The sequence below is a fragment of the Pantherophis guttatus genome, chromosome 1, assembly GCF_059756535.1.
Source record: "Pantherophis guttatus breed Tessera chromosome 1, ASM5975653v1, whole genome shotgun sequence".
In the NCBI taxonomy this organism is placed as follows: domain Eukaryota; kingdom Metazoa; phylum Chordata; class Lepidosauria; order Squamata; family Colubridae; genus Pantherophis; species Pantherophis guttatus.
The window spans coordinates 45,635,335-45,648,622 of NC_142063.1; the positions used below are offsets into that span (position 1 = coordinate 45,635,335).

General features: G+C 39.7%; 1 protein-coding gene across 2 annotated transcripts in view; it reads left to right on the top strand.

Annotated features, from left to right (window-relative positions):
* ITPK1 (inositol-tetrakisphosphate 1-kinase) overlaps positions 1-13,288 on the top strand; it is a 137,172-nt gene that overhangs the window by 79,071 nt on the left and 44,813 nt on the right. For both annotated transcript variants that reach the window (XM_087872792.1, XM_087872800.1), the window contains one exon: positions 3,216-3,341. In XM_087872792.1, the coding sequence (XP_087728918.1) occupies positions 3,216-3,341 (126 nt within the window). The remainder of the gene's footprint in view (positions 1-3,215; positions 3,342-13,288) is intronic.

The following is a 13,288-nucleotide window of genomic DNA, read 5'->3' on the forward strand; positions in this document are numbered from 1 at the left end:
CCCCTCCCCCACCGCCACAACAGCACCATTCATTCCGGATGGCGAGGGCTGCGCTCGTTTTTCTGTATTGCACCACCATCAAAACCCCTGTGAAAGGGTTGTTTGACCCCCCCAACCACTGAGCTAAGGTAAGCAAGCCAGGAAAATGCGCTGCGCACTCCCACCCTTTGCCTGCGAGCCCGGACGCTGATCCGGACGGCTGCAGAACGAACTGGGCACCGGCTGTCATGTCTTTTCTGCTGTGCGGGGTTCGGCACCTGGGCTCCCGGGGTTTAAGCCTCTGGGCCAGCCCGTGCTGCTCCAGGATGTTCACTTCGGGCTCCTTGGAATCGCTGCCGGGCAGTTCTTCCCGTTGGGGCGATGGTGGGTGGCAGCGATCGGCGTCGCTTGGACTGCGGGAGCCACGGCGGACTCCTTCCCCACGAGGTATTGCTCTGCATTTCACCACCTCTTCCAGGCTCGCAGCCACCCACCATCGCCCCAACGGGAAGAACCACCCAGCAGCGATTCCAAGGAGCCTGAAGCGAACATCCTGGAGCAGCACGGGCTGGCCCGGAGGCTTAAACCCTGGGAGCATAGGTGCCGAACCCCGCACAGCAGAAAAGACATGACAGCCGGTGCCCAGTTCGTTCTGCAGCCGTCCGGATCGGCGCCAAGCCAGGAAAATGCGCTGCGCACTCCCACCCTTTGCCTGCGAGCCCGGACGCTGATCCGGATGGCTGCAGAAGGAACTGGGCACCGGCTGTCATGTCTTTTCTGCTGTGCGGGGTTCGGCATCTGGGCTCCCAGGGTTTAAGCCTCTGGGCCAGCCCGTGCTGCTCCAGGATGTTCGCTTCGGGCTCCTTGGAATCGCTGCCGGGCGGTTCTTCCCGTTGGGGCGATGGTGGGTGGCTGCGATCAGCGTCGATCGCTGCGCACTCCCACCCTTCGCCTGCGAGCCCAGGTGCCGATCTTCTTGGACTGCGGGAGCCACGGCGGTGCTGGCCGGGCTGGGTCTGGTGCGGTGGGCGGAGATGAAGGAGCAGCCTCGGCGGCGGCAGCAGCAGCAATTACAACGGGAAAAGCCGTGGGGAAAGGAGGACGAGGAAGATCTGGCAAGGCGGTGCGAGCACTTCATGGCTCCTCCGGTGAGCGGATTGCGAGAGCTGCGCGACTGGGGCGGAGACATGCGAAGTCGCATGGAGCTTCTCATAATGGAGACGCAGAGCCAGGTGTGCAAGGCGCTGGCCCAGGTCGACCGCGCCGCCGCTTTCACCGTGGACTGCTGGGAAAGGAAGGAAGGTGACCCGAATTCCGGGGTAGAGTGGGGACGCGTTCCTTTCTCGTGGGCCGCGCACTGCCTGGCACCTCTTGTAGGTTGGAACTAATTCAGAGTACAGCTTCCCCTCAATGTTGCCGGCGCTCCCAAAGTGTCATCAGTCAGCGCCAGCAACTCAGATTCGGGTACCCGGCGTATAAGACGACCCCCGACTTTTGAGATGATTTTCCTGGGTTAAAAAGTCGTCTTATACGCCGGAAAATACGGTACATTTCTATGGTTTTCCCTTTTCATTTTAGACATATAGAGCCAACTCTAATAATAGCTATTTCTCCATTTTGTAATAAATTATATCCTCTATGTACCTACAAATTTATATACTACAGGGTTTCTGAGGAAGAGCTTTGATATAATGGATAGTGAGACGGACAGCATATACATTTAACAAATAAAAGCTTCCCATTTAGCTCCTCTCGACAATATTTTATACTCTTCTCTCTCTTAGTTATTCAGTAGAAACATGACTACACATAGGCAAGATAGTTTAAGTTTTTACTTTCATAATTAATATATGAAGAATAATAAGTTATGATATACACTTGGAGAAATGTTTTTCAAAATCCTTAATTCAGTAGGAAATTTATTAATGGTAGGTATTCTATGAGGCCATCACACTTTATCACATGGTCACATTTCATTTAAGCCACAACAATGGTTGATATAAACACGTTCTAAATAATCAAATTGTAGTTGTTTCTTGCCTCAAGCACAGTTTCAAAATCTTGTCCATCAGGTTTAGTAAGTGTATTGTATGCTAACTATAGAAATAAGATAGGCAAGACAGGACTAGGGAAAACCATTCTGTCAATTTAGATCAAGTGTCTTCCAAAGCCCTATAAGAGACTAGTTAAGGAACTTTTGAGTAAGAAAATCAGAAAAAAAATCTAGAATTTAAATAATGGAACATGAACCTATGTGTAGAATTTAATTTTAGCTTCACTCTTGTCTGGAGTAAAAAGACTAATCTTGCTGAGTCATGTCCATGTCTTATGATGAGTAAACCAATTCCTGAATAAAGGATTAAGTGTCCAGATAGCCAAGTTTTCCGCTATGACTGGTGTGAAACCTATATCCACCCAAGCAGAATTAGAGCCAGTTGGATGCAAGCAGTGCATTTATGACACATTCACACTTACTGCATGGCTTAGCTTGACATCCAAATGATTGTAGTTCATATAGCTAAAATAAATATGAATACAAGCTTGGTTTATTTTATTTTGGAATTAATTTTTGTTAACTGCCTCGAATACTCACTGTTTGTAACTATTTCAGAAAACTTCAGCATGAAATATAGACAGGGAAATAACAAAGCTAGGCTTTGCACACACAGTATTTCAAGTTCACCATTCAGGACCCCAACTGAAAGGTTAAGAAGTGTTTACAGTGCTGTAAAATACTCTGTGCTGTAGGGTCTACAAATCTCTTCTGAGTCACCCTCATCCCTCCAGCTTTGATTCCAGATAATGATAACCTAGAAATCCAATCCTTACCTGACAGCAGCTTTGCTTATAAAGTAGCTCATGGTTTGTAAGTGAATGTTCTATGCAGAAGTCATTATTACATGGTTTGTACAATTCTGCTTGAGAGAGATTAAGTTCAATTATCCTCCCATAAGTATTTCTTTCAAAATTTATTTTATTTATTTATAATATTTATTGGCTGCCCATCTTACCACGTAACTCTGAGTGGCTTAACAATAGTAAAAGATAAATATATATAGTAAAAACACAAGGCTACAATCCAATTAAAGACAGGGAGGGTGGGACCAGGGTGGGAGGGAAGTGGAAAATACTTTTAATTAATTAAGTTATTGGGGAATAAGGAAATATCGGAAGGGCAAATTTAGAACTTTATAGAATAATCCTTTTTTTTCCTTTCATTATCACATTTTTCTCAGCTCGACCTTACCAAACGAATAGAAGATCAGGGCCCATTAGATGTGATCATACATAAACTGACAGATGTCCTAATTGAAGCTGACCAAAATGACAGCCAGTCATTGGAGTTGGTTCACAGGTTCCAGGTGAGTAGTATTTATTATATGCAGTTATCAGCTACATTATCTCTTCAATCCCTCTGCAAACAATTCTTTTAGGTCACAGTTGAGAATTGCCTAAAAATATTTTATGTAAAGAAAGAATATGGAATGTGTTCTTGACCTTAATGGTGAAGGAGCAATCACAGTTGAATCTTCCTCTCCTGACAAACTTCCTGTTGTCATAGATTAAAAAACACATCTTTCAAAAACAATGAAAAAGTGTGACATGAATAAATAAACATGCAAAAATGTGCAAATCACACATTAAAAACTACTGTGTTCCTGTCTGCAGTATAATTTTGTATATGGTAGCACTGTTGTATAGAGGCAATGCCTTGGTCAAACAATTTTGTTCCAAGTATCAGATGAGGTGAGTGTATTCTCTGCAAGCAAAAATACATATTAAGTTCAACAAAAGCATACTACGAAAATCCATCCATCCATCCATCCATCCATCTATCTATCTATCTATCTATCTATCTATTTATTTATTTATTTATTTATTTATTTATTTATTTATTTATTGTTTGATTTATATGCCGCCCTTCTCCGGAGACTCAGTGCGGCTTACAATGCGTTAAGCAATAGCCTTCATACTTTTGTATATACCTGCTTAGTAGGGCTTTCGGCCCCCCCCAAGCGGTGTTCTTTTTTATATAAAGTCAGTTTATTGCCCCCACAATCTGGGTCCTCATTTTACCTACCTCGGAAGGATGGAAGGCTGAGTCAACCTTGAGCCTGGTGAGATTTGAACTTATTGCAGGCAGCTGGCAGCTAAGTGCTACTTAACAGCACTTTAGTCCGCTGCTCCACCAAGGCTCCTTAATTTACCTCTATAAGTTACAATATTATGCTATTAATATCCCTGGCTTTATATCTGGCAACATGCATAATCTAAAGGATACCTCAATGTAAGGAAAATGTTGATGTCTGAAGAGGCACAATGTTGGCAGTGGCCAGAGAGCCTTTTGTCAATTCTGGTATGTCCATCAACAGCCAAAATTGATCTTAGTTAATCTAGACAGATTAAAGATGTGACTCTTAGATCACGGGTGTCAAATTTGATCGCGTCACATGACGTATCGTGACTTTTTTGCGGAGCTAAGGTGGGCGTGGCCTGCATGTGACGCATCCAGGCCATCAGTTTGACACCCATGACTTAGATGTTTAAGGAGTTAGAGACTCTAAATGCATTATCAAACACAATTTTACATCAGTTGAATTGGTTATCAATTCAAATTGTTTGTTAGGGTCTTAAATCTCTAAAAAGTTTGGAACCTATTACCTTAATAGCCAGATTCATTTATATGACATTGCAAACACATTAATTTCTTTTTCAGTGTCTGCTAATAAAATCTATTACACAAGGAACAAAATTGTCTTGATCCAATATTTATGGAATTCAATTGCAGTTGATTTAACTCCTTATATAAGCAACTTTAAAAAGGTCTTCAACACTTCTGGCTTCGTTGCTGTAATATCTTAAGGGTTTATATGACTTGCGGAGTCATAGAATTTTTATCTCATAATTTCTAATATATCCAACATACCTTATCTCATTCTTCTTGTATGGACTTTAGTCCTTGGCTCAGAAACGTTAGAGTGATATTGTGAGAGCTTGGCTGTAAAACTGTCTTGAATAAATAAGATATAAAATGAGTAGTTCTTCCCTTAAGATTAACAGTAATAATCATGAAGTTATACTGTCTAAGCAAAAGAAAAATTAACTAGGCCAGGCAATTAAAAACATAAGTTACTTATCTTTAAAACACAAAATGAGCGTATGACTAGTTTCTTGTATTTCTTTTAAGAGGCACAGTTTGTACAAATAATATATGACCTAGATTGAATGTTTTGGCAAATTTTGTTCTTTTCTTTGTTTCTTTATTTTCTTTTTTCTTTTTGGACCATATTGTAGAGAGACACTTCAAGGTGAAATATACTTAAATGAAAAACTATTCAAAATAATATCCACAATTGTGTAATATTTTAGGAATAAAGTCAGTAAAGTTGTTATTCATAGATATTATTCTGCTTTGATTTTCAAAGTAGATTTTTCTGTGGCATTATGTGACATATTTGGATAGCCCCTGGGCTCATTATTAATAAATCAAATTATATTTTGATTATGTCACATGAATTAATAAAACAGTGTTTCCATCCTATTTTTAAGAGTTAGTACTTTCATTGTTCTAAATCTCACCACTGGAATTAGGGAGCCCCCCAAAAATGAGGAGCCTATTAACTGTATGTAGTTAGACTGCACTCTCCCATCTTTTTATTACAGTATTATATTTTTAAATTTATTTTTAATTATTTTAATTGATTTTAATGGTGGAAGGCTATAGCTTTATGGCAGTGATGGGTAAAGTAAAATATGGGAGAAGGAGTTGGCCACTCTTGGGCAACACAGGACTGTTGTCTTGTGCCAGTTTTGCATTCCAGTTTCTTGGTCTCAACTCCAGTACCTTTTCAGCAAACACTCAGTGGTTCTGGCTTTCAGCTGCTGCTACTGAATTCTAGGTCATTTTGTAATAAGGCCTCCTTCATTAGTGATTTAATGAAGAGTGCCAGCTTATCATGTATCACCATTTCTGGAACGGGGTTGCTCTTTTGGAGATATGCCCAGCTGGGTTTCAGGTGTGGCATCAGCCCAGACTCCAGGGCAGGGGTGGCATTGTGGCTGTTGTCATCCAGGAATCTCTTATGTAGGGTTGCCACGTGTCCACTATTTGAGCGGACAGTCCACTTTTTTCACATTATGTTCACTATTTTTTTTTTCACAAAATAGTGGACATTTTTTTATTCAAAAGCTTTATGATGAAATGGTACGTAATCTAAAGCTGTACAGTCTAAGAGAATAAGGATAGGAGAATCGTGTTTTGTCTTTTTTTTCATAGGTTAGAATGAGACAAAGATCGAATGCTCATTGCAATAATCACATTTTACACAACAGTGCAGAAAATGCATTAAAACAGTTATCTTTGATATCGAAAATGTAGTGCTGAAGGTTTTTGCTGAATTTTCGAATTCTGCGAAGAAACGAGAAGAGTTGAAATCATTTTTTGAGTTTTGTGAGTCAGAATTCCATGAAGTTTTGCGCCATATTCCAACACATTGGTTAAGTTTGTTTAAAGCGGTCGAAAGACTTCTTCTAAACTGGATACCTCTAAAATCGTATTTTATTTCTCTTGGATCTGATGAGTGCCATAAGGTTATCTGGAACCTTATTTCGGATCAGGAAAATGAACTCACAAAGGATGATGAACCAATAATTTCAGAATTGTATTTATATTTCACGCACTTCTTCATGTCAATAATGCAAGACACCCTACTGAAGCTGGAAAGCAAGAAAATTCTTGCATGTGATCTTCACATTATCATGTGTAAGCTGCGTGATTCTTTGCAAAAAAAATACGATGAGCAGTTTTTTGGAATGAAAGTTTTATTTGCCTTACATAAAAAACATTTGCCTGAGAATGCCGTGCAAAAGTTCAAGAAAGAAGCCATCAATGTGTATCAAAGAGCCATTGCGTACCTAGAAAAGTGGTATAATTTCACTGATTCAGTATATGAGACGCTAAGTTGTTTCAATCTAATTGATCGCAATAATCCTCCAACTTTAGAACAAATGACGAACATCTGGTTATTATCACCATGGCGAGAAGAACTTCCACCCAACATTCTCTTCGATGAAATTTCTGCCTTAGTGTTGTGGGATCCCGCCCTCTGAGCCTATCCCATCGGAGGAAGAAAGCTCCGAGCATGAGGAAGAGGAGTCAGCCAGGCCTCCCTCTCCAGGCCCCTCCCCTCTGGCACTGTCTCAGGTGCCGGCCGAGGGAGAGGAGATTAGCCGGGAGACAGGTGTCTCGGATGAGAATGAAGGAGAGACATCATTCCTGGACGCATGCCTCCGAAGGCGTGATAAACTATTGCAGCAGCTCAGGAGGCGTGCTAGGGATTAGAACTGAGTCACTGGACCACACCCCAGAGACTATATAATAGAGGGTGGTGGCCAGTGATCCCTGTGACAAACAAAAATAAACCTTGGATAGTCACTAAAGCCTCGTCCGAAATTGCTGAGAGGAATATTCTGTCTGTTGGACTCTTGTACGCTGAGTATTTTATCTTTCTGTTTCTGTGGAAATAAATGCACTTGGCAGACGGTGTGTATATCGCTGCCAAGTTGGAGATAAAGACCTGGGTGTGTGCCAAGTGCTTCCTTAACCCTCGGCTGGCTGTGTTTGTGTGTGTGTGTGGACGGGGACAGATCACTTAGAAGAAGTTTATGTTCATCTGCAGGGCGATTCATCCCTTGATAAGTGGACGTACTTTTTCAAGAAAGAGCCAGCTCTGAGTTTACTGAAACTGTTCCAGTATTGTGCATCAATTCCGGTATCAAATGCAAATGTTGAACGAATTTTCAGCGTCATGGGAAATTTGTGGACTGACGAACGTAACCGACTGCTTGTACCATCAGTTCGAAGTGAACTTTGTATATTTTTTAATATTTCTCAACGTTGTACTGAAATTAAAGAATTATTCCTTAAACACAAAGAATTGATCAAAGCTGCGCAGTCAAATAAAAAATACACATGACAGCAAAGTAAAATGTAATTTAATATTTTACATATTATTATAATATATTCAATGTTTTGAATTTTAAGTAAAGTTTTGAAGTGATTATTTTAATACATGTTAAAATGTTTGTAAGAAAATATATAATTTAATTGTAAAAAAAAAATTTTTTTTTTTACTACTTAACACCCCCCTCCCCTGCTTGTCCGCTATTTTTTGGAAGCAGACCTGGCAGCCCTACTCTTATGGCTTTCTGGAATGCTGTACCACAGGTCCCCAGATGTGAGAACCTGTTCATTAAGTTGGTTTCTAAGGATCAGTTGGAATTTTTGCTGATGTACAGTCTTCTGCTGCATAACAACCTCTCTATCTGAACTCCATTTCTCAGTTGGCAGTGAAGTTTCCCAAACTTGGTTCTGGGAGACTTTAATCTTCCTTCTCTGGGAATGGGGTCTGAAATGTCTTGAGAGTTCATGGCCACTATGATCACCATGGGCCTATCCCAGATCATCCAGAGCCCAACATGGGACAGGAAGCTCACAGCAGATCTGTTGTTCCTTCCAGAGCAGTGACTGTGTGATCTGAAGGGGGGTGAGTTCTTGGTGTCTCTCTTGTCACGGTCATATCATGCCCTGATTTCCATGGGTAATGGAAATCAGGGCATGATTTATCAAATCACATAGAGGCTGGACTCATTTGATAAATCCAGCCCTGGTGACTGATGGACCAGGATGGGTTTCAGAAGGAGTTGGAGGTTGTTCTTGCTAATCTGCTGTATGGTTGTAATGGAATGTGTGGATAACCTTGGAGGTTGAGGGAAGAGATACTGCCTAGGAAACAGTCAGACAAGAGAGGGGGAAGCCTCAAGTAAATTAAATGTTGGAGGAAGAAAGTTAGGAAGTACCCATCCTAATTGAATAGACTGATAAATGTAATGGCAGGATGGTTGTGTCAGGTTGTCCCAAGGGTGATTTTTTTTGAAAGGCAACTTGGTCATTATTGCTTAACGCAATGTAAGCCACCCTGAGTCTCCAGAGAAGGGCGGCATATAAATCAAATTTTAAAATAAAATAAAATAAAAATAAATGCAAGCCAGTTGCCAAGTTCCCAGATCAAGTGACCGCAAGGGTAGTGGCTATGGTTGTGTGAGTACAATTACTTTTTTGAACCATTTTTGAATGAATGGTGATAACTACTTTTATTATACTGATAGTCTTTGGTTAGTGATTATCCTATTTAGCAGTGTTCAGACAGCACTGAAAAATTTATTTATGACCAGTCCTTGAATTTACGACCATTGCAACATTCCTGAAGTGAAGTGATTGCATATCAGGGACTGGGCAATTGGTGCACATTTATGACACTTACAGGGTCACAGGATCACTATTTGAGATTCACAGCGTCTCAGTCATGTGACATCATGCTTAATGACATCATGTGGAACTGACATTGTAAATTTGGTACCTTCATTTGGTGTTTCTGCGTTGCTTAGTGATGGAGTTGCCAGTCCCAATTGCATTCATTAAATGAGGACTACCTGGACTTTTAAATTAGCATTGACATCTCTCTCTCCCCCTCCCCCCCCTGTCTCTCTCACACACACACACATTTTCCAAGTGCTCTCATACATGTTCTTCATCCTAATGGAAATCATAATACCAAGTTGATTATAATAACATACACTGCACCAGATTGTGCAGCTAAGCAAAAATACATAATTCATGTTCCAGCCATAGGATTGGATAAGTTTCACAACTGTTGGAAGGGAAAAAGGATATAGAGATGGTGAAAACAGAGAAAAAGTATGTACAGATTATGATTTTTGATTAAAGGTAAAGGTAAACGTTCTCCTCGTACATATGTGCTAGTCATTCCCAACTCTTGACTAGGGGTGGTGCTCATCTCTGTTTCAAAGCTGTAGAGCCAGCACTGTCCGAAGACATCTCCATGGTCATGTGGCCGGCATGACTAAACGCCAAAGGCGCACGGAATGCTGTTACCCTCCTACCAGCGTGGGAAGGTAAATTTTTCTACTTGCATTTTTTATGTGCTTTTGAACTGCTAGGTTTTTATGTGCTTTTGAACTGCTAGGTTGGCAGAAGCTGGGACAAGTAATGGGAGCTCACCCCATTACGCGGCACTAGGGATTTGAACCGCTGAACTGCCGACCTTTCGATCGACAAGCTCAGCGTCTTAGCCACTAAGCCACCATGATTTTCAATTATTGCTTGTTAATAGTGACAAGATTTAAAAGGTTATTAATTTGAAAAAAATCTCAGACAATCACTGCCTGTCCACAGCTTTGGGGAGGCAACAAAAGGAGGAATTGTTTTGCTGTTATCAAAACACCCCTGGAGTTTAGCCAATAGTAGAACCATATGACTGAATTTGTATTATAATTATTATTTATATACCGAATATAGTGACCTAAACGTTACATAGTAGTTATGTAAAGGAAGAAACTCTGTTTACAAATATTTGATGTACTATAAAAAGGCAAGGGAATAAGGAAGAGGAGATGTAGCTACTACTATTAGAGATGGGAGATTGGCAGGAGTGATTTTCTGAGAAAAAGAGCAATCAGAAAAAGCATAGAGGCATGAAGCAGAGGAAGTAATTGTAATTTAATTAAGAAAACACTGCAGTGAAGAAAACAAGTAGTCAAATAAGCTATTTATTTATTTGTATCCCACCTTTATTATTTTTACAAATAATTCAAGGACCTGAACGTATCCAACATACCTTCTTACTCCTATTTTCCTCACAACAATCCTGTGTGGCAAATTAGGTTGAGAGAGAATGACTGGCCCAAAGCTGGATTTCATGGCTAAGACAGAACTTGAACTCACAGACTCCTTTCTAGCCTGGTGCCTTAACCAAACTGACTAAATTTGAGAAGAGGGAAGTAAAGCAGTTTAATTCACAAAAGTAAGGAACTTAAATGGGAGAATGCCTGTTTGCTTTGTTTACAAGCAATTGCTGATACAGTCTGCTTGATTGCTCCTGCTTGGCTACAGATATTGATGCTGGACAAAGCCAGTTAGGAGCAGCTGCGAAGCTTCTATGACCACATTGTTTACAACAACAATAAATAAGGATTCCTGTAATTCTCATAACACTTTTTCACAAACTCAATGGATAAAATTCATCTATTAAAAAATAGAAAAGGTAAGAGATTATTAGAAAGGAAGCATGTAGATGGTTCAGGAAGAAAAAAACCTAAAAAATATGTTATTCACATAATATTACAATAAAGGATTATAGGATGGATAGAAAGAAGAGGTTAACATTTATCATTGAAGAATTCCTTTAAGAAAAAAGAGAAAATCTTAGTATTAATAAAAAGAAGATAAATCTAGAATCATGAAAACACATGTCTATCAAAATCTAAAAAGTACTGGAAGAAGAACCGAAACAATACATTATGTAAAATGAAAGCTATATTTTATGTCAGGGGTATCAAGCTCAAGGCCCACGGGCCACATTCGGCCTGCAGGGTGCTTAGATGTGGCCTGCGGAGCCACCCTGGAAAGAGCAAAGGACCGCGCTGCCTCTGCCAGCTAAAATGGAGCTCAGGCTTCACTTTTGGCTGCAACAGCCTACATGTGCCCCCCTCGAGCTCTGTTTTTGCTGGCAGAGGGCTGCATGAGGCCATCGTGGCCAAAAACAGGACCCAGGGACCGCTCGCAGCCCCCCCCAGCTCTGTTTTCACTGGCAGAGGGCTGCAGGAAGCCAAGTGACACAAGTGACATCAAGCTGGCCATGCCCACCCTGGCCATTCCCACCCCCAAGATCAAACACAACCCTGATGCAGCCCTCAGTGAAATTGAGTTTGACACCCCTGTTCTATGTACATGAATGCTTTTATGTTATAGAGGATTCTTTTACAAATTCTGCTTAATTCACATAGAGATTTTTATGAAAGACATACATCTTAAGTAATTTTATTTTAATTTAACTTCTTACTTCTTCATCCTTTTTCTTCAGTTCATTGGACATTGTTCAATGAAAAAGCTGTAAAAAATTTTTTTAAGATAGGTAATGAATTTCCTTGGATTTTTTTTTTCTCCCAGAATAAAAGGGTTAAGACAAGAAAGATGAGTTCATCCGTGAATGTTCTCTTTAGATCTGCTTTTATCTCCATTAGTAAACAGACATTAGTTGCTGTTGTTTTAATTTAGATACTGCATGCTTGTATGGTAGCCAATCCGTTTCATTACGCAATGGATACCATATTCTTGGATATTCCCTAGAATTCACTCTGTGTAGTCTGTAGAATGCTTTTAGTTCAATGACCAGTTTTTAAAGCAGTATTGATTTGCCATTGCTTCAAATGTACGTTGCCCAGAGCTACAGCTACCTCTGTTTACTTGCTGCTCGAATCATATATTTGTGCTCTATGTTCCTTTTACTCAAATGCTCCAATATAATTGCTTTGCGTTTAATTTGTTCTGAAGATTATTGATCATATTGAATGGAAACGTACTAGAAAGGGGCTTGAAAGTAGTTGTAACAAAAATGTTACATTTATTTTATTTCAGTAAGTAAAGTAAGACTGAGATATAAGAATGAGCCTTTTCCTGTGTAAATATTTTAAATATATACTCATTTGTTTTAAATGCAAAGAATTGATGTTTGTTTTTAGGCTTTCTTTTAAACAAAGTATTGATAATCACTACACTGTGTATTTTATGATAAAAATAATTTAGAAATATCATTTTTCCTGGGAGAGATCATAAATTTGTACAATTAAATATTTAGAAGCAAAGTTTTGTGTTGATTATAAATCATTGTGTGAATAAATAGTTCCTAGAGGAGTACATCAATAATTTCTTTGAGCTAGTAATTTTCTTCTGTGGCACTTTACTACAGGAGAGGTTTGAATACGTTCTAACATCCACCTTATGCAAAGCTTCATCAAATATCACCCCTCTCCCCCCAAACAAGAGGGAATTAAGTATATACCCCTAGAGTATATTATAAAAACTTTTCAAATATTTATTTAATATTTATTTAATATTAAATATTCAAAATATTTAATATTTTGAAAAATATTAAAACTGAAAAGGGGTTGGTGAATAAACTAAAAGACCATCTTATTAGATTGGCACTGAAAGTTGAAAAAGAACTCATGTTGAATGAAGTATAATTGACTTTTTACATTCACTCCAATATAACTGTCCGCCTTTGAAATTAATAAAAAATTAGATACAGAAATGTGGACAAAGCAGTCCATTGTTAGGTACTGAATCTCTCCATAGATCATCATCTAAGCTTGAGGTCAAATGTACCAACAAAGAGTACATAGTTTGTGAAGATTCTGCAGGTCAGAAATGGGAGACTGACAGGAGTAC